Genomic DNA, 25,462 nt, shown 5'->3' on the forward strand with positions numbered 1-25,462 from the left:
TGCCTGTAATAAAGTATATTTGAAACTCATAGAATAGAAAATCACATACTCATGATACAAGGAGGTAGAAACAGTTTGACAAATTTACAGGTGACAGAGAAAAGTTAAGCTGAAAGATAAAGCAAAATGGAAATGTCCTTTTATATATATATATATATATATATAATCCAACCTTTCTTCCTATAAAAGAAAACAAGATTTCTAGATGGAGTTCAATCTTTCCACATAGTTAAGACAATAATGTCAAACAGCAACATTATGCAGGATTGTTTTAAGGGTGTTCCCAACATTTAATGAGTTTTTTAAAGGCAAATTTAAAATCTTCATTAAAACTAGTATACAGCAGAGGATTGATAAGAGAATTCACATAGCCAAGCCATGTCAAAAAATGAGCAACTTCTGCTGACACAGTGCTTATCCCAAGGCCCACAATGAGCTCCTTAATAAAAAATGGCAACCAAGACAAAATGAATGCACCTAAAATGAGGCCAAGAATGCGTGCAGCCTTTCTCTCTCTTACACTGGAAATCTGTTGGCGGTCTCCGACCAAATCGGGATCATTGTCAAACGGAGGGCTCCTCACTGAAAACTGGATTCTATCAAATTCCGCGGTAGGATCGGACATGGATAAGTCTGAAATGCAAAATGTCTGCGTGAGTTTGCAACTGGCAAAAGAGTTCTGGCTGTCGGTGCTCCTGCTGCTGAGATGCCTGCTTGACCCACGTTTTTGATACAGACTCTTTGCTGCATGATAGATTCTGTAGTAGACAATCAGAATGAGGGTCAAAGGGATATAAAATGCTCCAAAGGTGGAATATATGGTATAAATGATATGACTGTGTTGGATTTGGCAGTCGCTGGAATTGCTGCTGTTACGGTGGTTTCGCCAAAACAATGGAGGCATTGAGATAAAAATCGATATTGCCCATACTGTGCATATCATAATACCAGCTCTCTTGGCAGTCCTTTTCCTGGCATATTCAATAGCATCTGTAATTGCCCAGTATCTATCCAAGGCAATGACACAAAGATGGAGTATGGAGCATGTGCAGCAGGTCATGTCTATGCTCAGCCAGACCTCACAGAGGAAGTATCCCAAGGTCCACCTGTCCATCACTATATAGGCAATGCTCAAGGGCATCACTAGAATAGCAACAAGCAGATCTGTAAGAGCCAGTGAGCATATAAGATAGTTGGCTGGCTGGTGGAGCTTCTTTGTTGTGCAGATTGCTGAAATAACAGAAGAATTCAGTAGCATAGTCAGGGTTGTAATTATGGAGAGAGACAAGGTAATTAGCAAATTTTCAGTGACAGTTTTAGATTTTGTAGCCATGTTGGCTTCTGGAGTAAAGTTAGTATGATTCATCTTCGGTGGCCTTCTGGGAGTCGGGGTTAAATTTTCTCCATTCCAAGATTACCACAAGTGCTCCAAATTTGAAATTTGACATCTGTCCTTCCCATGTGTTCCAGATTGAAGCACTTTGTCTGTTAGCTTTCTGATTTCCTGGAAGATGAAATATATTTATTAATAACAGATCATCTGGTTTCATTTACTTTTATAACGTTAAAAGCTACTTCTGTTAAAAACAACATGTAACCCAAAGGTGCAAAAATATAGCACAAATTAAACCAATATGCCAAACTTTTAAAAGTGAGTTAATGCCAACTTCAAACAACACCGAATAAGTTAAGTAATAAAGTTCTGAATAGTGATTCCTTGGAAAAGCTTGATGGGGCAGAAAAGATCTTTTAGGGCTAGGCACTATAATTCAAGTGACTGAACCTGTGCATCAACACAATGATGACTTGCCATTACAATTTCTATGGCTCACTATGTCATGATGTTACTTAAATCTGTGTTGTACTATAGATTCTGATAAACTTAAATATGATGTTACTTGACAAATGTTGCCTCATAGTGTTATGTAATACAGTAGTTGCATCTCAGATTTTGTCCTCCACAAGTCAAGTAAACTGATCTTTCAGAGTAGCCAACACATTACAAATATATTTATCTTCCTTCCACTGCCTTCTTCAGAAGCAAATTGTTTAAGAAAATTTGTACTAATTCAGTTCAGTTGCTAACTCAAGATTCACACAAAAAAGAGATACAACAATCAAGTAAGCTTCCACTGGGATAATACAGAATTTACCACATTGTGAGGAAATCCTGTCCTTCAAACAGTGGCTTATACTTTCCTGTCCCAAATCATTAATTAAAATATCTAGAATTCTAGATCTGTCTCCTGCCCATAGTCAATTGGGTTGAGATGGCTATAGAAATTAAACAAATGAACAAACAAATCTTGGGCTCAAGTCACTTCAGGCTTGAATCTTAATACGGTAAGCAGCAAAGTATAAGACATTTTCCATGAAACCACTGTTAAAAATCTATTGAATTGGAATTGAAATTGAACCCTTTGTATTTGGAATGTCTCTTCCTTGGGGAAGAACCAATTACTTCATTGGGAGAGAATGAAGAAACAGCTCAAACTAGATTTTTTTTTTTTTACCAAATCCATCTATAAATCAAGAATGGTGAGAATTAATTTCACCCCATAAGAATTGACATTATTTTCAATGGGAAAAGGTAAAATAGGATTTTTAAAAACTCGAATGGAGAATTCTTGGTAAAGGAAAACAAAATAGAATTTTCTCTTACTAACACATTTTCTACAAATGGTTTTCTATTTGTAACAATTTTGAGAAAATAATTATGTTCTGCATGAGGGGTGGGAAACTGTGCCCTTTTAGGACCTGTGGACTTTAACTCCCAGAATTTCTGAGCCAATGGCTCAGGAATTCTGGGAGTTGAAGTCCACAAGTCATAAAGGGATCATAGTTCCCTCCCTCTGCTTTACACGATGAGACAACTCTGTGATTTCATACCCTTCCCTGCAATATCTGAGTTAATGAGACCAGGGTTGTAGGTCAAAGGGCATAGATTCTTAGCGCTTCCAATAACAATGTGTAAATAAGGTAATGAGAATTTTTTTTGCATGTGATACAATAATGTCAATTGGTATTGATTAATAATTGTTCAATTATTCAGTTACTTCTGATCACTAATTAAGGCCAGTAGATATCATTTCATCAAAACAGCAGTTTCTTTTAAGTGTCATCAGTGGTAGTACACAAAGTGCCTTCTGCCTACTCCTTTTTAGACTGCCTTTGATGTTTCAGGCATCAATAGGCTTCACATTAATAAATAAATGTTTTGAATGTATGATTAATTTTTAAAAATTGCCATCTCCCTCAAAAAAGGGAGTCCAGGTGGTATATAATAAAATATTTTAAAAATAAAAAAACCATATATAACATTTAAAAAGAGGCAAGCTTTAAGTTTTGTGTTCACAAAACTGTTAGTGATTCCAGTGATTTTTTTGTTCGTTTCGTATTTAATGGTATTTTTTTGTTATGGCCCATATTATTCTCAACAATATTCTCCAGCTCCTCAATTTAAAGGCATCAGTTCTTTTTGTTCAGTCTTGTGACAGTCCAGTTTCATGATCGTATGTTACAACTGGGAAAACCAATGGATTTAAGAACACATACTGTGTGTTTGTTGAACATATAATGCAGCTTCCACTTTTTATTCAGATCTATGATAGTCTTTCTCACAAGTAGCAGATGTGGAAATATTATATTTTTTGCTGCTTTTGTTTACAGAAGAAAAGATGCTTCTCATTTTACCTCATTTTATTTTACATTACATTGCTGTGCTATTTATATCACTATATTCACTGGTAGTTATTTTTTGTTTTATAAAAAAAACTCAAGCCATATTTTTTTCCTCTTGCTTTCTATCCTTAAATTATTTTTCCTTCTGCTTTCACACTGTTATTCTAATATATTTTTAGTAACACTGGATTTGTCCCTTCCTACTTAAGAGAAACTTCAGATAATTAATGTCAGGTAGAACTCAGTTAAGATTAGCGCATCTGACTACAAGTATAGATTATTTGAATTTCTTCTTACTTACACTTATTGAAGCTAGTTAAATATGTTTAACTCAATAAGTTCTGTGAAAAGTGGTTTCTAGTATTGATCGTAAGTGCTAATAGCACAATTTCCTGATCATTAAAGCTCATCAAGATTTTATTTATTTATTTATTTATTTTATTTTTGCCAATTGCTTACAAGATAATAGGTATAAGTAAAAAGATAGTTATGAATACATGGATACATATAAGAAAAATAAGAAAAATAAAAGAAACAATAAGACAGGGACGGTAGGCGCGTTGGTGCGCTTATGCACGCCCCCTACAGACCTCTTAGGAAAGGGGTGAGGAGGTGTTCCCTCTGTTACCCTTTTCATAATTTCCTTTCATTGTTTGCATTGTCTTCCTGGCTGCAAGACTTCTCCATCTACAAGAAATGTGCTTAAATTTGTATCAAAATGCTGTAACGAGAGGAGGGGTATAAACCAGGCAAGTTGCACATTTCCCAATTTTGGAATTTTAAGATAAAGTGCCAATGTGTATGCTACCTGTGTGTGTGTGCTGCTGATTTTGTTAACACTGCAGTCAACATCCCTATGTATTTTTCAGCCAGGAAGATAAATTTGTACTCCTCATATTTATTCTTGGGTTAGCATTGTTTGTTAATATGGGTAGACCTTGACTTACAGCCACAATTGAGCCCAAACTTTCTGCTGTTAAGTTGTACACACACATACGTGCACGCGCACACAGATGCACACAGACGCGCACACACACACATATTTTCATTCATTCATTAATTCAGTTTAATGACAGACATTTGCTTTGGAAATGTCTTTCAAAGAAGAAAATGTCCAAGGTAATGCTCTTGCTGTTATTGAATGATGAAAGGACCCAAATGAAGTATAGAAGAGATCTTGCTTTTTTCATGGTGCAGTCTTCCTTCCAAAACTCTGCAGCCACTCTGGCTTCCTATACTAATTCAATTAATTAAAACATTTATATTGGTGCCCATCTAATATTGAATTCTGGGTTGCTCCCAATCATCAATTAAAACACCTATGATCCAACAACACAGTATTATATTAGATCTATCAAAAGAATCTCAAAGTAAGACCTCATGAGGGAGCTCTTCTCCTGGGCTTTATCAGATTGGGGAGAGTTGGTAGGCAGAGTGAGTAGTCTTACAGGGGAAGAAAACAAAACTCTACAAGTATTCTGTACACATGTTTGTACACACACACATAAATATTCATTCTTTGTTCTCTATGTCCTCTTACATTTTTGTTACAAACCTACTATGCTCTACAGTATATTTATTCTTTTATTAATAACTGATGAAAAAGAAGAAGCAGAGGGGGAAAAAAAGATAAGAGATCTGCAGAAAACAAGCCATCAATTGGCACCATTCAGAGCTGACAAAACAGGAATAAACTCAAGAAAGGATTTCATGGCATGGCCAGTGCAAATACAGAAGATTTCCTTTCCCTGGGAAAGAAGTTGAAACTGTGAACAAAAAAATAATATGCACAAGGCTGGTATAAATGATGAATTAACATTTATTCTAAGAAACAGCACAGAGCTCATGACCCTCAAAGATCGAAGGAGGATGTTGGAAAAACTGAGATTGTCCCCAAAAAGCCCTCTAGAAACTCACTCCCCCCTTTAATTCATTTGGCCAATGGAGAAGGGCACCCTATTTTTCTTTATACAGGTAAGTCTTTGACTTACATCGATGGATGTAAGTCAAAGACTTACCTGAAAAGAGAAAAAAACAGTGACTGTTCAAATATATAATGAGGATGAACAAAGGGGATTTGTGACTGGTCCTCAGACTTCTGGCTGTCACCACATGCCATGGACACACAAGGGCAATTTCCCATGTTCCCTGCCAGCTTCTCAGCTGGAATTTGCAGTGACAAGAAGTCTTTCTTTAATGACCTGCACAATGCTTGCTTAACTACAGCAACTGGGGGACTGCCAGAATTGCCATTGCCAAATGGTACAGTCACGTGATGTCATACTTTAGAACAATGTCACTTAGCAATTCCAGGCCCAATAGTCATTGTTAATGGAGGGTTAGAATGGAATGGAATAGAATAGAATGGAATAGAATAACAGACTTGGAAGGGTCCTTGGAGGTCTTATAGTCCAACCCCCTGCCTAGGCAGGAAACTCTACACCACTTCAGACAAATGGTTATCCAACACTTTTTAAAAAAATATTCCAGCATTCGAGCATTCACAACTTCTGGAGGCAAGTTGTTCCACTGATTAATTGTTCTGTCAGGAAATTTCTCCTTAGTTCTAAGTTGCTCCTCTCCTTGATTAGTTTCCACCCATTGCTTCTTGTCCTGCCCTCAGGTGCTTTGGAGAATAGCTTGACTCCCCCTTCTTTGTGGCAGCCCCTGAAATATTGAAACACTGCTATGTCTCCCCTAGTCCTTCTTTTCATCAAACTAGACATACCCAGTTCCAGCAACTGTGGTTTATATGTTTTAGCCTCCAATCCCCTGATCATCTTTGTTCTTCTCTGCACTCTTCCTGGAGTTAGCAATAGCAATAGAACTTAGACTTATATACCACTTCACAGTGCTTTACAGCCCTCTCTAAGTGGTTTACAGAGTCAGCCTGAGAGTCAATTCTGATAAAAGAATTATAGGTCACTAACTTTAAGGACACTGGGACATGCCCTTCAGGTTGTTTTTTTAAATCAACAGCTTGTGTACTGCATAACTACTGTGCTTTGTGTTACTCTACATGCAAATAGAGCAGGTGGATACAGTGATGTCAAATGTTTGCTCCACATCGTCTTATCACCTTCCCACGCAGGAATGATAAGCATTCACACCTATCTATTATAGTGCCCTATAAACCATTTGACATTTATTTGGTGCTTGCCTTGTAGTAGGCAGTGTACACCTCTCCTGACTTTTTAACTCCTCTGTCTGAGTTAGAATCCAAGCCATAAACACACCATGAGTGAATGGTATCTAATTACTGTAACTAGGCATTTCTTAACTTTACAGATGGCTGTGTTTTAAAATATGACACTTATCTTAGCCCTACAACTCTTCCACAGCATCTCTCTCTCTCTCTCTTATTGATTAGACACAAGCCAAATACAAATATTAAATTCAGAACTGGGAAATCTGAGTGATTCACTTGGGGGGAAAGTAATGTGATCTAAATTAATAGAGAAATGATAATCATGTCGTGTAAATTAAACATGACCAAATGCACTCTGTTTTTATCAAAGTTAATATTTGGATATTGGTTATTGCTTTTCTCTTAAAATGATTCACTTTCTTTTGCTTTTTGTATGGCTTTTTTGAGTCCCATGTTTGTTTTATATGCTCTGTTTATTTCCAAATAAGATTCTCTGACATCCAAAATAAACCCTCCAGCATTCAGAATTAGAAACATAATGAAAGTTGTAGCCCTAGCCTAGAAAATAGAAAATTGCATATATAAAAAAGACATTATGTGTACAACATTTTATTTAGACTGAATACTCCCAATATTTAAACATTTGGGAGGAGGACAGGGACCACATTCCTGTAGCCTATCCTTGGTTTTTTTTTTTTTTAGGTAGATAGCAATTGCTTTTAGACTTCTATACCACTTCACACAGAGGTGGTATTCAGCAGGTTCTGACCAGTTCTGGAGAACCGATAGCAGAAATTTTGAGTAGTTCGGAGAATCTGCAAATACCACCGCTGACTGGAGATTTTACAGTATCCTTCCAATGCCACGCCTACCAAACCACGCCCACAGAACCAGTAGTAAAAAATTTTTAATCCCACCACTGACTTCACAATGCTTTACAGTCCTCTCTAAGCAATTTATAGAGTCAGCATATTGTCCCCAACAATCTGGGCCCTCATTTTACTGACTTTGGAAGGCTGGAAGGCTGCGTCAACTTGGGTTACCTATAATAGACAAGATGTTCCATAGAAAAGCACACTTTGTATAGTCGCTTGCCTATAAAGAGTTCAACTCTGAAATGCAAGTAGAAAGTAGCTTATGAGCAATCACAAGTTCTAGCTATTTAAATATGCCAAATAATATTTTATACAAAGCAAATCAATTATGCGATCTTTACAGGTTGTTCTGAAAATACTTAAAACAAGGTCATACCCACAGGCATTAATATGTCTCCAGACATCTCCTTAGGCCCATCTTTCTTCCAATTGACCTTTAAAATTAGTGTTACAGAATGAATGAATGAATGAATGAACACATGAATGAACGAACACATGAATGAATGAATACATGAATGAATGAATACATGAATGAATGAATAAGTAAATAAATAAATAGGAAACAGAGACACTATAAACCATCCTGAGACAGTGGATTGGGAGAAAGGTTAATCTGATATCTAAGAAATTTTCTTTGCCAGGCCATGTCTATGAGGGAAGCTATTTTGTCACTAGACAAAATCCCAAAATGACAGCCGTTTTATATAAATATGCCCATCACTTGCTTGAATTGTGCCTCTGGCTCAACAAGGGTTGCCCAACTATGCTGTCTAGAGTCATGTTTCTCAACCAATCAACCAACATTAAGATGTGTGGACTTCAACTCTCAGTATTCTCCAATTTCGGGAGTTGAAGTTCATACATCAACACAGTTGAGGTTGAGAAACCCTAGTGTAAGGCTTTGAATTCAAAGGCAAAAATTTGCTTTAGAGTGTACAAATGCTCTTAGATAGTTCCTGATTGCTATTCTGAAAACTGTCTTTTCCTGGAATGACAAGTTACTTGCATGGGGCAATCAAATTATCCTAGGCAAAAGAGGGTTTGCAGGCAGAGGCTTCTGTGTGCTTTAAAGCATGCCATTGCCTCTCAGCAGCTCTATTTCCTTTCACTAGGAATAATATAATTGTACCCTTAGTCCCACTAAATGGGAGAATTGAGCACACAACTAATCTCCAATATTGAAGTCAATGTAATATATCAATGCATAACTTGGGTTGAAATTTCAGTCTCATGTTGCTATACAAGCTAACCTGCAGGTCCCACGAAACTAAACACTACAGGATCAAATACCATTTTTCTTCTCTAAATCAGAATGATGCAACAACATTACACTTCTGACTTTTCACAGAAAGCTGAAAGTTGGGGTTTTCTAAGGGACCCCAGGGAAGCTTATAACCCAATGAGTACTGGAAGCAATGTAACAATAGGTTTATGTTGCAAACAATAATATGTCCCCATACCGGGGAGTACATCTAACTGAACTCAGTGGGACTAGTTATTATGTGCAGAATGGCATTGTATTTTGTTTCCACAACACACAGTCTCCAGGTTTTTTTATGCATTTGAGAAATGCAACAAAACATTGAAAACTAAATATTATGTACAAATTTCTAAGTTAATAATAAAGATTGTCAAAGTCAGACTTTGACAAAAACATTTCCTTTATCTATTTTGAATCTTATAGGACAAGGATCTTTGAATCTCGTAGGATATTGTGATGAAGAGAGAACCCTGTGCAGATTTATGTTGTCTACCATAAAGAGAGCTGGATCAAGGTGTAGCAGAGCTCCACAGGCATCCTAACATTTCTTAAACTCTGTTTCACAGTACAAGAAATCTGCAGGTGTGCCCTGACCTCTTGTGGGAATCATTGTGGGATTCATGTCAAGTGCTGCTCTGCAGCAGAACCTGTATTCCAGACAAAGTGCCACTGAAATCTCCATTAAGGCAATTCAACACATCGCTGTGACTTAAGAGGGGAAATTGCAATGCTTTTCAGAAAGCTTAATGGCAAATTATCTTGTAGCAACACATCCAGCTGCTTCATAGCAATGAAAATGTCTCCTGTGCCCAGGCAAGTTTCTGTGCTCCAAACTTGAGCTCCTGGAAGAACGGGCAAGTTATAAATCTAATATGTAAATAAATGCCAGAGAGGACAGAATGATCAGTGAAGATTTACACAACACCTTTACAGCTTCATTGGATGAAGGTGGAGTTGTTGAAAAGTCCTAACACAGCAGGGATTAGCCTTTGAGCAAAAGCAGGCCCAACAATTCCATCCCTGACTGCAATGCTGTGGCATTTATTTACATTGTTTAGCTTCCCAAACCAATGCTTGCTGCTTTGGTGCTGCAATGGTGTTGGTGGTCCCTAAAGGTGCTGAACGTATTGTTTTTTAAAAGAAGTTATTGTTTGGTATGCCATGGTCTTGAAAAAAATTACAAAATAATAGAGTAATTGCAATGGAATGGATCTTTTAAACTGTGCTGAAAAGTGTCTCTCTGTGTGTGCAATTAGGATTTTTCAGTGTAGTAAAAGTATACAGAATAAACAAAAAGATATAGAAAATAAAAGAGAGAGAAAAAGGAAGGAAATGAGAGGGGAAAAAAAAACCCACCTACAAATATGGCTTTTGTTGTTCTTTCTATCCAGCAATTATCATCTTAATTTTTTTCCCCATTGTGCTGGAAACCTTCAGCTTAGAGAAGGGTCAGGCAACTTGTGTCCCTTTGTTTTTGGACTACTGCTCCCACTATCCCTTGTCAGTAGTCATCCTGATGGGTCTGGAAGCTACTAGACTTTCTTGTCTTTGCTTGCAGCAAGGTACCGTAGTAGTAGAATGAGTGCCAAGTACCTGCCACAAACAGTAGTTACCTGCTCTACAGAATTTGGGCGAAACCATTGATATTCCATTTCATTTACACTTTCGTGATTACTTTTTACATCTTTACATGTTTGAAGCACCTTTTTTTAATTATTGAAAGGAATGTTGTCCTTCACTTCATTTTCAATGTCTGAAAGAAATGATGGGAACAGAGCAGTGGTGGGATTCAAATTTTTTTTTACTACCGGTTCTGTGGGCGTGGTGTGGCTTGGTGGGTGTGGCTTGGTGGGCGTGGCAAGGGAAGGTTACTGCAAATCTCCATCCCTTCCCCACCTCACTAACCTGCTTTCCAGCTCCATTCTCCTGTGGAGACCCAGCCAATCAGCTGGGACTCGGGAGGCAGAGAATAGATGGGGCAAGGCTAGTCAGTATTTGCCGGTTCTCTGAACTACTCAAAATTTCTGCTACTGGTTCTCCAGAACTGGTCAGAACCTGCTGAATGCCACCTCTGGATCAGAGGGATGACAAAGAAAGTACCCAGTGATACACTTGGCTCCCTCCACCAGATTCATTCTTAAAACACTCCCTTGAGGTGGCTAGGTAAGAGTTAATAACTGACCCAAAGTCATTCCAAGAGTGTCATGGCTAAGTGAAGATTTAAAACTGGATCTCCTACTCTACCAAATACTATTTGTATCAACTGATTCCAAACCAGATTAAAAGGAAATTTGGTGTAGTGTCTCCTGCTTGGGCAGGGACTTGGACTAGATGACCTACAAGGTCCCTTCCAACTCTGATTACCTGTTATCTTTACCTAGCTGCAATCTTCACTTTCCTTTACTTAAATATAATTATTAAAATTGATACTAATAGCATCAAATGTCTCTCCTAAATGAAGCCTGAAGGGTACATGCTACTCCCCAACTCTTCCCAATTTTGACACTGGGCTGGAAGAAGGCCAACCAAATGCTACCATCTAGTTACCAGTAGATGTAAATATGGAGATTGTAACTAAAATTGCTATGATGGACATTCCCCACAAACAGCTTTTGGATTTAACCTTTTTTCTAGCTTGGAAACGTTCTCTCGCTGTTCAGAAGGTTCTCCAGACATCATACCTCACTCTAAGTCACTTTCACTCCAAAGAAATAATCATCCACAACTATATGGTCTCCACTTTGAAAACAAATGTAAATGGAATCAAAGATATATATTTTTTTGCTTTAACTTTGCCTACTTACTGAAGCGCAATCCTTCTCAGCGCATCATTCAAAGGCCAAGTGCTGCCCTAATTTCTTCCCAAAGGGTTCATGCAAACTAATTTCAGAAGTGGAATTTATGGTATACTCCTGCATCTATTTGTACTTGGCAGCCCCTCCCCCACTTTTCTTATATAAATAGTTTTTAACCTAGAACTTCATTATTTACATTTAGCAAGCTTTCCAGTATCGTTGGATATTGGAGCCATGGTAGCACAGTGGTTAGAATGCAGTATTGCAGGCTACTTCTGCTGACTGCTGGCTGCCAGCAATTTGGCAGTTCAAGTCTCACTAGGCTCAAGGTTGACTCAGCCTTCCATCCTTCCGAGGTGGATAAAATGAGGAGCCAGATTGTTCAGGGCAATATGCTGACTCTGTAAACCACTTAGAGAGGGCTGTAAAGCACTGTGAAGTGGTATATAAGTATAAGTGCTATTGGGATCATCTTCTCTGGGTGCTTCACAAATGCTAAAATATTAAAGTGCAATAAATAGCCGTATAATCAAATTTAAATGCCACATAAAAATGTCTTACTTTCAGCTGAGAGAATAGAATGAAATAAAAATAAAAGATACCTTTCAAATCATGATATTGAAAAGCTTAAGAGAAGAAGATTTCAAGTGGTGGCAAGAGAATTTCAAGGACAGCACCAAGCAACCATTTGAACAAGGCCAGTCCACAATTGGAACACTAGTCCTGGAATTGGGGGGGGGGGAACTGAAATGGGAGATGTACAAAGGGCTTTCCATTCTATTGGGTTAGCTCTCTCCTTTTCTGATAACACAATACAAAGAAATCAGTACATAATGTAGTGTTTCCTAAATAATTCCTTATACACCCTCTACGAGTGTGTCCTGTGCTGAGTCACTGCAATAATGCTGTACTAGAAAGCCTCCAAGGTCTTTTCCAACCCTATTATTCGATGTTCTAGGATGTGTGTGTGTGTGTGTGTTTGTATTTTGGCACTGCTGCTTTACCTTTTCAGCAAATCACCAACTGGTGGGGAAAACATTCATCAAGCCAGGGGTGGGATTCTACAGGTTCGTACCTATTCGCTAGAACCGGTTGTTAACATTCTAAGCAGTTCGGAGAACCGGTTGTTAGAAGAAATTACTGGCCTAATCCTGTAAGGAAGGCAGGAAGGAAACATTCTGGTGTTGCTTACAGAAACTGCCTCTCCATTAACCCTTATTACATTCTTGGCAGGACTAGACTTCCTGTCTCAGGAACTTCTCTGGAGTTCTTTTCCTCTCCTTTGCTGGTACTTAGCTTGTGTGGAGTGACCATTCAAAGTTGCAATAGCACTGAAAAAAGTGACTTATGACCATTTTTTACACTTACGACTGTTGCAGCATCCCCACAGTCATGAGAGGTCAGGCGAGGAGATGCATGCCTCGATGTGAGTGATGCTGAGTTGGCCACGCCCAGGCAATAACATGACCACCAACCCAGTCACATGACCACCAAGCCATGCCCACCACCTAAGCTATGCCCACAGAACTGGTTGTTAAAAGATTTGAATCCCACCCCTGCATCAAGCAAAACACTCTCAAGAAGAACAAGGAGCTTCTTGATGATGGTCTGTATATGCCCCTTTCCCTACAGGGGAATCTCCCAAGCTTAAAGGAATGTAAATAAAGGATTTGATTGGAGGACATCAAGACAGAAAAGACTGAGGCAGGCCTTGCCACGAGAGTGCAAGAAGCTAGGGCTGTGGAGCGGGAGAACTGAAACTTGTTAGCTGTTGATCAGTAGAGTGGGGTGGAAAGAGAAAAGACCCCTAAAGGAGAGTCTTTGTAGCTCAGGATTGAAATGAGGGGCCCTTGGTATTCTCTGAGCTTGTTTTCTTGCAGATGTTTCATGACTCAAAGTGGATAACATCATCAGAGAAGAGATCAAAACTGATAAGTTGGCACAAAAGGATCCCCCGCACACATATTTCTTCCCCAAATGCAATTTGGAAGTCTGTTCTCTTCTACCCTGTGGAAAGAACATTGATTCAAAAACAGAAATGGCAGCAGGAGGGAAGAGGATTGATCTCAAATGAATTCAGCAAGTAAAATGAGAAATGCCTGTGAGACAAATGGTTAAGACTGAGGCTGTCTAATAGCTAAAGGAGAGGCATTCCCCAAACATACCTTGGAACTTCAACACAGCTGAACTGATTTCACCTGTGTGGAAAAGTCTGACAGGTTTTACCTCCTTTGAGGCTATTCTTAAATAGTGTCAGAATAACACTAAAAATATTTTTATCCCACTCCAGCTAATGGTGACTTAAGCCAATGATAACACCATGAAGGTAAGGAAGGGAATTGTACTGATAAGGCAGTCTAAGCTGTCATTACTATAAGTGCAAGTGTGGACAGGGCCCGATTCTGACTACTGAGCTACTTATCTCAAAATTGCTTACAGTGGTTGCCCAGGATTTTCAGACAGAGTTGCTAGTTTCACCAATCAAGTGGTCTTCCACATAAAAAGTATGCTTGTTTGTATCGCACGCGTCAAAAACATGTTTATATGGATGGAAAGAATCTGATTCGGCCTTACCACCAGGAGACTACCTATCTTATGTGGAGCCTTTTATGAGTTGTCATATTTCTTCATTTGGAAAATTAAGGATAAGGATCAGAGGTGGTATTTGGCAGGTTCTGACCAGTTCTTGAGAACCGGTAGCAGAAATTTTGAGTAGTTTGGAGAACCAGCAAATACCACTTCTGACTTGAGATTTTACAGTATCCTTCCCCTGCCACGCCCACCAGGCCACACCCACAGAACCGGTAGTAAAAAAATTTGAATCCCACCACTGATAAGGATAGGTGATCTGTAGCTCTGAACTACCCCTTTTGTATAATTTCAAATGCTGAAATATGATCAAAATCAAAACCACCGGTCCCTTCCACACCACATTTTCATCATTTTATCCCTCACGAAGTTGTTTGAGCTTGGCCACCAGTTGTCTTCACTATTTGCAGTCTGCTGCCATTACCAAAGGTGTTACTATGTTCAAATGTTTGCATTGTTACCTGAGTTACCACCTGAGCTACTAACTTTGGAGTTAATGTGTATGAGGAACCCAACCAATAGGGAAGTCCCTTTTGCAGGAAGGAAGGCAAAAACTGGAGCACAAGGGGTTCACTTAGGAAGTGTGGGATTACCTTTCCCTAAAGGCACCTGCCCATTCTATTAGATTACATAAGGTGGGAGCACTCCAGGACCCTCCTTTAAATGTTGCCATCTGATAGGATCTCTTGGTAGTTGCCCATCCCTTTGGAACTGCCTCCCACCTTGGATCAGAGGGATCCCTACACTTTTAGCCTTCCAGAGAACTGTGAAGACCTGCCTTCCCCCAAGCATTGGGCTAGGACGGCTGTTTGATCTGGTGCCTGGGTTAAAAAGTACTCTTATATTTAGGGTACAGTTCAGTTTGAGCTACCTAGAATCATAGCAGATAGGTATCAGCATAAGTTCTGTAAATAAATAAGTCACTGTATGAAACAAACAAAATGTTAAAAAGATATTTATGTAGTTATTTACCAAGCACATCTAAATTATGTTAAAGTGAACAAAATATATTTATAATCGCCAAAGCATGCCAAAACGTTTGAGCACCCCAATGTTTGCAAATTGAAACGTGTAAAATTTGACACATCCTACACGGTAGTTCAAATAGTGAAATTTCTAAAATACCTTGTTTCAAGACTAGCATACAGGTAGTTCTCAACTTATGATTTCAACTGAGCCCCCAAATTTCCATTACTAAGCCAGAAAGTTAAGTGAATTTTGCCCCATTTACTATATTAGTAACAAGGCTCTTGAGTGAATCTGGCTTCTCCATTGACTTTATCAGGTCTCAAAAGGAGATCACATGACCTGAGACATTGCAATTGTCATAAAGATGACCTGTTGCCAAGCATCTGAATTTTGATCACATGACCATGGGGATGCTGCAATGATCATAAGTGTGAAAAATGATCATATATCATTTTTTCAGTTTCCATGTAGCTTTAAATGAATGGTTGTAAGCCATTACAAGTGTTGCCTATACAGTTGATTAACTTTCATGTCTTAATGAGATGGTCTTCTTTTTTTGATATAAGGCATTATTGTACTTTGGATGATTTGATGATGTCCCTTCCCTCACCAAGCAAAAATCTGAACCTAGCCCTTAAGTGCTATATTTGCTTCCTAAAGTGAAAAAGAGAGAAAAAAATTATTTGCCAAGAAGCTGTAATACCTAAGAGAGTTTTGCATCCCTGACAAAATACATGTAGGAATAGATTTTAAAAAAACAGAAGTAACTAGTAGGACAGTTAGAATCCCTAATTGCACACATTTATTCAAGAGTCTCCATGGGTTTTAAATCTTCTCTTGAGCTTTCCTTTTTATATACATACAATCACACAATCCCAGTTATCTCATTTTTGGCTAGCAAGCATGATTTTATTTCCATTCATTCAAAGAAGGCATATGGATATCCTAATGGCAACAAATTTGCCAGAAAAGCACTGAATATCATTTGAGCTAGAAAGCTTATCTCTCAGTGACATCCTGGTGATATATTATTTTGACCAAATGAATCATTTTATCTCCAGGAAAACAAATTCAAATTGAATTATTTCAAAACCTTAACAGGCAAGCTATTAAGATATAATTGTCCCCAAGTTGATTTATAATTTCTCTGAATCCCAGCAATTCAGGTTGTCAAGGCAATGGAAGCTCATATTTACCTTCAAGTTCTGGGTTTTCTTTCATGTTCCTATGATTGGCCTTTGAAACTTAGAATATCTAATGGTTTCAACCCTTTCTGTATAAAATGGATATTGTTGTTTCAGTTAAATCATTTAAAATACCCCATAATATTGTGCAACCTTAATAAAGACATTCTCTATTTTTCTTATCTTGTACAGAATTAGAATTAGAATTATTTATTGGCCAAGTGTGATTGGACACACAAGGAATTTGTCTTGGTGTAAATAGTCTCAGTATACATAAAATAAAAGATACATTTGTCAAGAGTCAAGAATCATAAGGTACAATACTTAATAATAGTCATAGGGTACAATAAGCAATCAAATCATACTAGGGAACAGTCAATATAAATTGTAAGGATACAAGCAACAAAGTTACAGTCCTACAGTCACAACTGGGAGGGGATGGGTGATAAGAAGTATGAAAAGATTAATAGTAGTAGTAGTGCAGACTTTGTAAATAGTTGAACAGTGTTGAGGGGATTATTTGTTTTGTAGAGCGATGGCATTCAGGAAAAAATGTTCTTGTGTCTAGTCGTTCTGGTGTGCAGTGCTCTATAGCATTGTTCTGGGGGAAGTAGTTGAAACAGTTTATGTCCAGGATGTGATGTAAATATTTTCACAGCCCTTTTTGATTTGGTAGTAATTGTTTTTTCTGCAATCCTAAGTACTCTCAGAAGTCTGTGTCTGTCCTGTTGGGTTGCAGAACCAAACCAGACATTTATAGAGGTGCAGATGACACACTCAATAATTCCTCTGTAGAACTGTATCAGCAGTTCAAAGGACTATAGAGGTCCCAACTTACGACCATTCATGTAACAATGGTTTAAAGTTACAGAAGCCTTGGAAAAAGGCATTTATGACCTGTACTTGCACTTATGACTGTTGTGCCATCCCCCCACAGTCACATGATCGCAATTGAGGTGATTGGCAACTGGCCTGCATTTACAACCGGTTGCAGCATCCTGTGATATTGATGTGCGATCTTTTGCCAATTTTTGACAACCTATGCCCATTTGCTTAACAACACGTGATTCACTTCATGATGACATGGTTCACTTAAGGACCATGGTGATTTGCTAAACAATCTCCATAAAAGTTGTAAAATCAGGTCTGACTCTATTTACAACCACAATGACTTGCCATGGGAATTCTGGTTCCAATTGTAATTGTAAGTCGAGGACTATTTAAATCAACGGCTGACTGATTCCTAGGGAAACTGCTCCCATTGCACGAGTCCAGCTCCAACACTCCAGCTCTGCCTTCTCCAACCTACTGTTCTCCAAAAGTGTTGGGTTATCATTCCCTTCTAAGGTCATGCAGTTGCGGGAAATGGTACGCTGTCTTCCCCACCCAGTGCACGCAGATCCTACCTTCCTGCAATTCGGAAAACAGATTAATTCTGCTGACTTTGGGTGCCTATCTTGAGTGGTTTGAATTTGAATTTTATTTTAGGTTTTGTTTTTTTTTAAGAGAAGGAATACTGACTAGAGGTGGTATTCAGCAGGTTCTGATCAGTTCTCGAGAACAGGAGCGGAAATTTTGAGTAGTTTGGAATACCATCTCTGACCGGCCCCACCCCCATCTCTTCTCTGCCTCCCAAGTCCCAGCTGATCAGCTGGGTCTTTTTTTGTTGCCCTGCACAGGAGAACAGAGCTGGAAAGCAGGTTAGTGGGGTGGGGAGGGAATGGGGATTTTGCAATATCCTTTCCCTGTCATGCCCACCAAACCACACCACACCCACCAAGCCACGCCCACAGAACTGGTAGTAAAAAAAATTGAATCCCACTACTGGTACTGACACGGTTTATTTATGTTTTCTTTTGGATGATACTGTATGCCACCTATGTCCATTTGGGATCAGGGTGGGTAGTCAGTGGGGTGGCATGGTGGCTCAGCAATTAAGACACTGGTCTTGTCAGATGAGGAAGCTCTATGCAACTGGGTGAGCGCCCGTCCTCATCCCAGCTCCTGCCAACCTAGCAGTTTGAAAGCATGCAAATGCAAGTAGATAAACAGGTACCACTTTGGTGGGAAGGTAACAGTATTCCATGATGTCATGCTGGCCACATGACTGCAGAAATGTCTTTGGGCAGTACTGGCTCAATGACCTTGAAATGGAGGTGAGCACCACCTCCTACAGCCAGCAGCGACTAGGAGTAAAATCTGCAAGGACTCCTTTTTTTTTTTTTTTTGCACTTGGGTGTGCTGTAAAATAAATAAATAACAGCATATGATTTTGGAGTACATATTTCAATAGACCCTCCCTCCCTCTCTCCCTTTCTCCCTCCCTCTCTCTTCCTCTCCCCCTTTCCACATTAGGTAACCTAAACCTTTTATTTTTATTTCCTTTAATTTTTAGAAAGCATTTATCCTTCAGATAAAAAGCTACAGGCTTCTTGAGTGCCTTCATTCCTTCAGAGACCCCCTAGAAAATAAAGATGAGAATATCATAGAAGTAGAAAAAAAAACCTTCTTTGATTTGTTGGTTTGTTTGTAAAGTTGAGGGGTGGTAAAATTGTGTGTGTGTGTTAATTTGTGGAATCCTGTATTGTACCTGAAGTCTTAAAAGTATGACCAAATTGCATATTGCTAACCTAGAAAATATATAAAGCTGTTCACCCTCATTTGCATTTGATTGTAGATTCTGCTTTCACTGCACAGCAGAGCACAGAACAGGGATGTAAAACCATAATCTAATCTGACAGGTCTATTGAACTCAATGAGACATACATTGACTAAAGAGACATGGGATCAAGTACCATGACAACCTAAATCCAAGTAACATTGTTTTGTTGGTTTTTGAGAAGGACAGGACTGAGAAGCTTTGGAACTATTCATGGTTCCACATAATTCTTTATTTAAAAAGAAAGAAGTCATGAAAGTGTATTTGAGTATAAAAATGCTAAAATGCAAACAACCCACTTCTAATTTTTCTAACTACAGTTTGCTGCTGGCGTCAGGATTAGATCACAAAGGGTTTAAATTTAACTATAGCTCTGAACTATTAGGGACTTTCATGGGATTATGAAGTTTTCATCATTTTAATCATGTCAAGGATGATTTTGCCTTCATGAATGAGTTCCTGAAATCACCAGGAGCGAAGCTTGACTTACAGGAGCCCTTAGATTTTAATTTCAAGATGGGTTAAGTTTGGTGCCAAAAAGATTGGTAGAATCACTCATTTCCAGAAGTTGAAAAGGTTACTGGACCTTTCCTATCTTCAGCAGGGCTTTCTGAAGGTGAAGCTTTTTGTAAGAAGTAGGATGAGGGCTCAGATCTTTGGAACATTGCTTTCAGTTGCTCCAAAGGAAAAATGGAAGGGTCTTATTGAGGGACTAAGCATCAGATCAATTACTTTAAATAATGGTAAGGCAGGCCCGACTTCTGTCAGCAGACTACAAGTTAACCATGACATAATCAATGCATCTCTGGTGGTCGAATCCTATCATTACTATTCAGTAGGAGAAACACAGGGCAATTTAGACCAGAGGGTTGAAGAACCTTGGCAACTTTAAGACTTGTGGCCTTCAACTCCCAGAATTCTGGGAACTGAAGTCCACAAGTCTTAAAGTTGCCAAGGTTGGAGAGCCCTGGTTTAGACTATACAATGCCAAGCTTCTCTGAGCAACTGTAGTCCACAAAAAGTGGCAGTCTGTGAAGCTATTTGATCCAGTTGAAAAAAATATTCCATGTGCTATTGTTGATGAGGGCCACCACCACTTTCTCTTTTTCAGAGAAGCTCCTTTTTCTTCAGAACAACTTGTAAAAACTCGATGAGGTAATACAGAAATCACTGCAATGATTATGTGACAAGCGATCAAGAACCAAGAATTCCTAAGGAAAACTGAGAATACTTAAGGGAGGAGTGGTTTCCAAAATGTTTACTGCTAGGACATTCTTTCTTTCTTTCTTTCTTTCTTTCTTTCTTTCTTTCTTTCTTTCTTTCTTTCTTTCTTTCTTTCTTTCTTTCTTTCTTCCTTCCTTCCTTCCTTCCTTCCTTCCTTCCTTCCTTTCCTTTCCTTTCCTTTCCTTTCCTTTCCTTTCCTTTTATTGTCTAGGAGATTTTCTCTTCTATTTTGTGCATCTTGTTGGAACTCTTTCCTATTTTTATTTGCTCCTTACATAGCTAGCCTCCCCACAAACCCACACACTATTTCCCTCTCCCACTGGCACCCACAAATGAATTCACCAGGGAGTTGAAGTTCACAAGTCTTAAAATTGCCAAGTTTGGAGACCCCTGGTTTAGATCCTCTCTCTGTAACAAAGATTAGAGTTCCACCCTGGGCCAGTTTGGTAAGCCTCTTCTGTGGGTGCCTTCAGCCTCCTGGTCACTCAAAACTTTCTCACTGGAAAGCCTAGCCTGGGGACTGCTACCTCTTTCTCAGAAAACGCATCAGTCAGGGGACCATGACAGCAGCACAGATGGTTCTTCTGCATTAGCTTCACCCATCTATAACCTTCACAGGATTGTTCTGCATCCAGAGATGCTCATGCGCAGCTAGTTAAGTACGTAAATACAAGAGGGTTACAAATGACAGATAAATCAGTAAATTCTATGAATCTAATAGCACCTCATTTAGAACTATTCTCATTTTCAGCAGGGGTAAGGCATCTTCTCCTATTCTACCTGTTCATCAGAAAGACGAATATTTGCAATGCAGGGAATGGAGCTGGAAAGTGTAAATCACTACATGCCTATCGCACCACTTCGGTGATACCCAAACACCATTAATAAGCACATCTTAGAAACATTCCAATCTTCGTGGAGAAGCAAAAGCTTTAAACCCTTATAACAATCCAATTTTTATCTGACCTTCATGATCCAAGTTACTGACATCCCTGGATGATATGTTCTTAGGCATCTAGCATTTTCCAAGGAGGATATCCAAAGAATGTCACTCATGATAATTTAGTATCTAGTGTCTCTAGGCAGAAGTTATGTTAAGCTTTAGAAAGCTTTAGATTTAAGTATTTGTTTCACCTGTACAAAGGTAGAAATCAAACTGAAATTAAGAACGTTATGGAATTTAAATTCTACTTTGCCCCAAAGGCAGGACTTTTATGACCTGATGCAGAAGCTGTCATGTGTAACAGCTGATGGCTTTGCATGGGTAAGTGCCTTTATTCTGTGCCTAAAGATACATCTGTCAGTTTACTATGGACATATTTATATGCAAATGTACACCTGGAGCAATTAGACATGCAGCTGGATTAGGATAACTTTAAACAATGAAAATGTTAATTAGAGCAAAGCTTCAGAGATCTACATTAAAGTGACTCATTGCATGGGATTAGGCCAGTCATCAGTGGCTTTTACACAACACCTTATGGCATGTTTTATTGAAGAAAACACAATTGGCTGGGTCTGCAATACATACTTGGGTAAAAGCATGGGGTATATGCTAATATATCAATTGTTTGTAAATGCTAAGCCAAAGCTACACTAACCATGTCAAAAGTTACAACAGAGAGGTTCATCAAAGGCCAATGGAATGCCAGGCACCACACACAAAACAGCTGTGAATGTCTTCAGCCTAAGAATTAAATTGGATTCCATTTAGTTTTAAATGGAATTAAAAATAGTATGATGACTCTCTAGTTGTGCTTTTTTCCTTTTTGTCATATCAGACATCAGGAAGATGAATCAAATGCTTTCGGGAGGTCATATAGTTTTAGGAATCATGAATAAGTTCCTAATGATACCAAGCCAACAGTAGCCAACATCTCACAAAATGCCTTTGTCCTTTTTTGGCTTGAGGATATTGAAGATAGTCTATATGTGCTTTGAATGCCACCCACAAAGCATCACGTACTGAAATGCTACCACAATCTGCCCATTTACCAACATGACATTCTTATCATCCAATGTCTTGGTTTTCATAACTCTAAAAATACCCCCTCTATAATATATTTAAGAAAAACAATAAAGATGTCCACTCAAGTTCAAATGTCAATTCTAATCATCTTTGGAAAGATAGCTAGGTTCATAGCTATCCCCCCCCCCCTTTTACCGTAGCCCTAAATATAGGGCTAGAACACTCAATCTGCCCATCCAGTAGAACTAAGTGAAACTAAACTAGGATTATAGCATTTCACCACCATTTGGGCAAATTTCACAGCTGTCCATCAAAATCCTTTCTGACATTTAAGTACCAATTGAAGTTTGTATTAATGTTTGTTTAGGAGAAACACAACCTTTTCAATATAAGACATATGCACAACTGTTGTAGATATTATATAGAAAGGTCCCTTTTAAATATAGGTGAGGGTTTTACTCTAAGTCACAGTTTAATGCTGATCTTTGAAATAACTGGAAAACAAAAATAATTAATATATTGTGGTAACATCTCTCTCTCTCTCTCTCTCACACACACACACACACACACACACACACCTGCATAAAAAAAGAAGCACCAAGAAACATTGAAGGATTCCCATGGAGCCAGCTGGATTTGTTGGCCATAATAATCCATAGCTTGTCAGTTTGCTGGATTCATTCTTTGCACCGATAAACCAAGAAGTATACACATACACACTTTTATATATACATATATCAAAACTTGGTTGCCTGTTATGCCACATTTAATACGGTTCCGGTTGCAACTGGCTGAAAAATAAATGACACCCAACCGCACTCCCTTGTTGTCCATGGAAATTCTCCATCAAGAAGCTGAATTGAAGAAGCTTCTTGGATGAGAACTAAAAGGGGGAGAAAAAAAACCCCAAGAAAATCCAGTTGCCTTTTTGGAAAAAGCACCTTTGGGAACCACTCCCTTGTTTTTTTTTTTAACCCGACTTCACCATTAGCCTTTCCCTCAATTTAATCTTGAACAAGAGCTCGCCTACCAAAATTAAAACCATAAACCATCGCCGGAGGCAACTGCCGGAGTTTTCGCGCCGCTTCCCTTCGACGGTCCGCTTTTCCTCCGTCTCTCCACCGCTTGACGCTCTTTCGCGCCTCGCAGGTGGCGAGATCGAGGCATCCGAGTTCGAGGCTGGCTTTGACGTTTCTTTGCTCCCGGCGCCTCGGAATTGGGAAGGAGCCCCCCGCTCCCCCCCAACCTCGCCTCCTCTCTGCCTAGCGCAAGCTCTCTTTCTCGAACGTGGTCAGATCAAGCGGTTCACTCCCTTGCGCTACTGGAACACCTCAGTCTATAGGTGAAGCCTAGTTTTACAGCAAAGGGGGCTGTGGCGAGCCTGGAAGCGACTCGGATCCCACCCGAGTTTTGTTCCTGGGATCAGTCCTTGCCCCGATTTCCTCGCGTGGGACTCCAGCTTAGAGAGAGCACCACTTTCTCCCTCACACAACGCCCTGCCCAAAGCAGCAGCACCCCACCCCACCCCACTTGGTCTCTTAAACACGTCAGCCGCGGCACTCACCTTGGGGACAAATTCCGCCTTGGTCACGTCTCCCCTGCGGGGCAGACGCGAGGCGCTTCCGAAGGCACCGCTACCCCATCGCCCCGAGGTGTTTCTTCCCCGGACGTCCTCCGGCGCCTCCCGAGGAAGTCAACGAGGCTCTCCCCTGGGCGCCCGCTTTAAATCCACCTCGAGGAGAGGCTGTCGGGACGCAACCGGGCCATCTAACCCCGGCTCCAAGAAAGAGCGCGCCAGCCCCGGTCGTTAGCCGGGCGGCTGCTGTGGAGGGCGAAGAAAGGCGCCAAAGTACCGTAGACGATTTCCGACGCAGGAGAAGAACTGAAGTGCCGCCCGTGGCAGTTTTATACGGCAAGGCGCCGCTGCCCTGCAATCCCCGGGCCGGCGACGGTCGCCAGGGGGCAGCACTTTCCAGGGAATGTCGGAGAGCCATCGGACGGCGCCGGATTATTCTAGTGGGGGAGTGAACAATTTAAGAGTTGGAATTAATTAATTAATTAGAATTAATTAAATAATTAAATAATCATTAATAGAATTTATTAGAATTTAAGAGTCTTTGATGGGTCGTGCCCATGAAGGCTTCCGAGAAGCCACGCCACAGAGGGAGTCCCAGAAGAAAGGCCGGCAGCAACGGGCCTCCCTCTCCTTCAGGAGTGAGGGGCCGGGGCTTTAGGGTGCCGCCTGCAGTTTTCTCTTTAAGCAGAATTAAGCTGCACCCCTGATGCAAAATATTGGTGATTTTTGCTGTTGGAGAAAGAGAAATATGTATTTACTGGCAGAATTATATGGGATAGGATTGCTGCCTGTTTTAGATTCGGAGAAATGATAGATGTAGTGCACTATCATTTTAGTGTTGTTTTTTTCCCCGTATCATTGTCATCCTGTTTGAGAGAACTGTGCTGTCTGAGGAGGACAAAATATTTTCAATAAATACATTTATAGCGATGTATACTCATTGCCTAATGGGTTGTTATCCTTCTCTCTTACAATTTTGTCTAACTTCCCTAAAATCTAGGGGATGAGAAATACAAATTACTTACTACGGCTGTATCGCATTTCCATAAATACTATTTACAGATCTCTCTACCCTTCCATTAATTATACCTGTAACTAAATGACAAAAGAAAAACAAATGCCCTACTGACTAATGTAGATAATGGATATCATTCTAAATAACATCTTATAGCAGGATCAAACATGGAGGGACCTATTGTGTCATTTGGGATGAAGAGAGTATAATTTCTAATTCTTGTTATGATTACTTTAAAGGAAAGTCAAAGTGAATCCCTTTCTAAATGCAAAATGTACTCTATGCCAGTCTTCTGAGCTGTTTCTTTCCATTAGCACAAGCATCAATAAAAGGAGGCAAGATGTCTGAAATCTGTCTATTAGCGATGACAATCAATGGTCTTTTTCAAATATATGTACAGGAAGAGTTGTGTGGGTAGAATTTATTTCTTTGTGGATTTTTACATTCACAAGAAGATACCTTGGGGGAAAATGCATAAGCATTTAAATCTTGCTTATAAATGTTCGGTTAGATGCTT

The 25,462-nt window shown here is 39.4% G+C and overlaps 1 protein-coding gene across 1 annotated transcript; it reads right to left on the minus strand.

The window, feature by feature from the left end:
• Positions 1 to 267: 267 nt before the first annotated feature.
• Positions 268 to 24,251, minus strand: HTR1E (5-hydroxytryptamine receptor 1E). The gene is made up of 2 exons (XM_087921996.1): positions 23,919 to 24,251; positions 268 to 1,504 (listed from the first exon to the last, which is right to left on the minus strand). Exon 2 carries the CDS (start codon positions 1,364 to 1,366, stop codon positions 272 to 274), a length of 1,095 nt encoding a protein of 364 aa, XP_087778122.1. The 5' UTR covers positions 1,367 to 1,504; positions 23,919 to 24,251; the 3' UTR covers positions 268 to 271.
• Between the last annotated feature and the right edge of the window lie 1,211 nt (positions 24,252 to 25,462).

Source organism: Pseudonaja textilis, chromosome 1 (genome assembly GCF_049901715.1).
Source record: "Pseudonaja textilis isolate UNSWEBS1 chromosome 1, rPseTex1.2, whole genome shotgun sequence".
Taxonomy (NCBI): domain Eukaryota; kingdom Metazoa; phylum Chordata; class Lepidosauria; order Squamata; family Elapidae; genus Pseudonaja; species Pseudonaja textilis.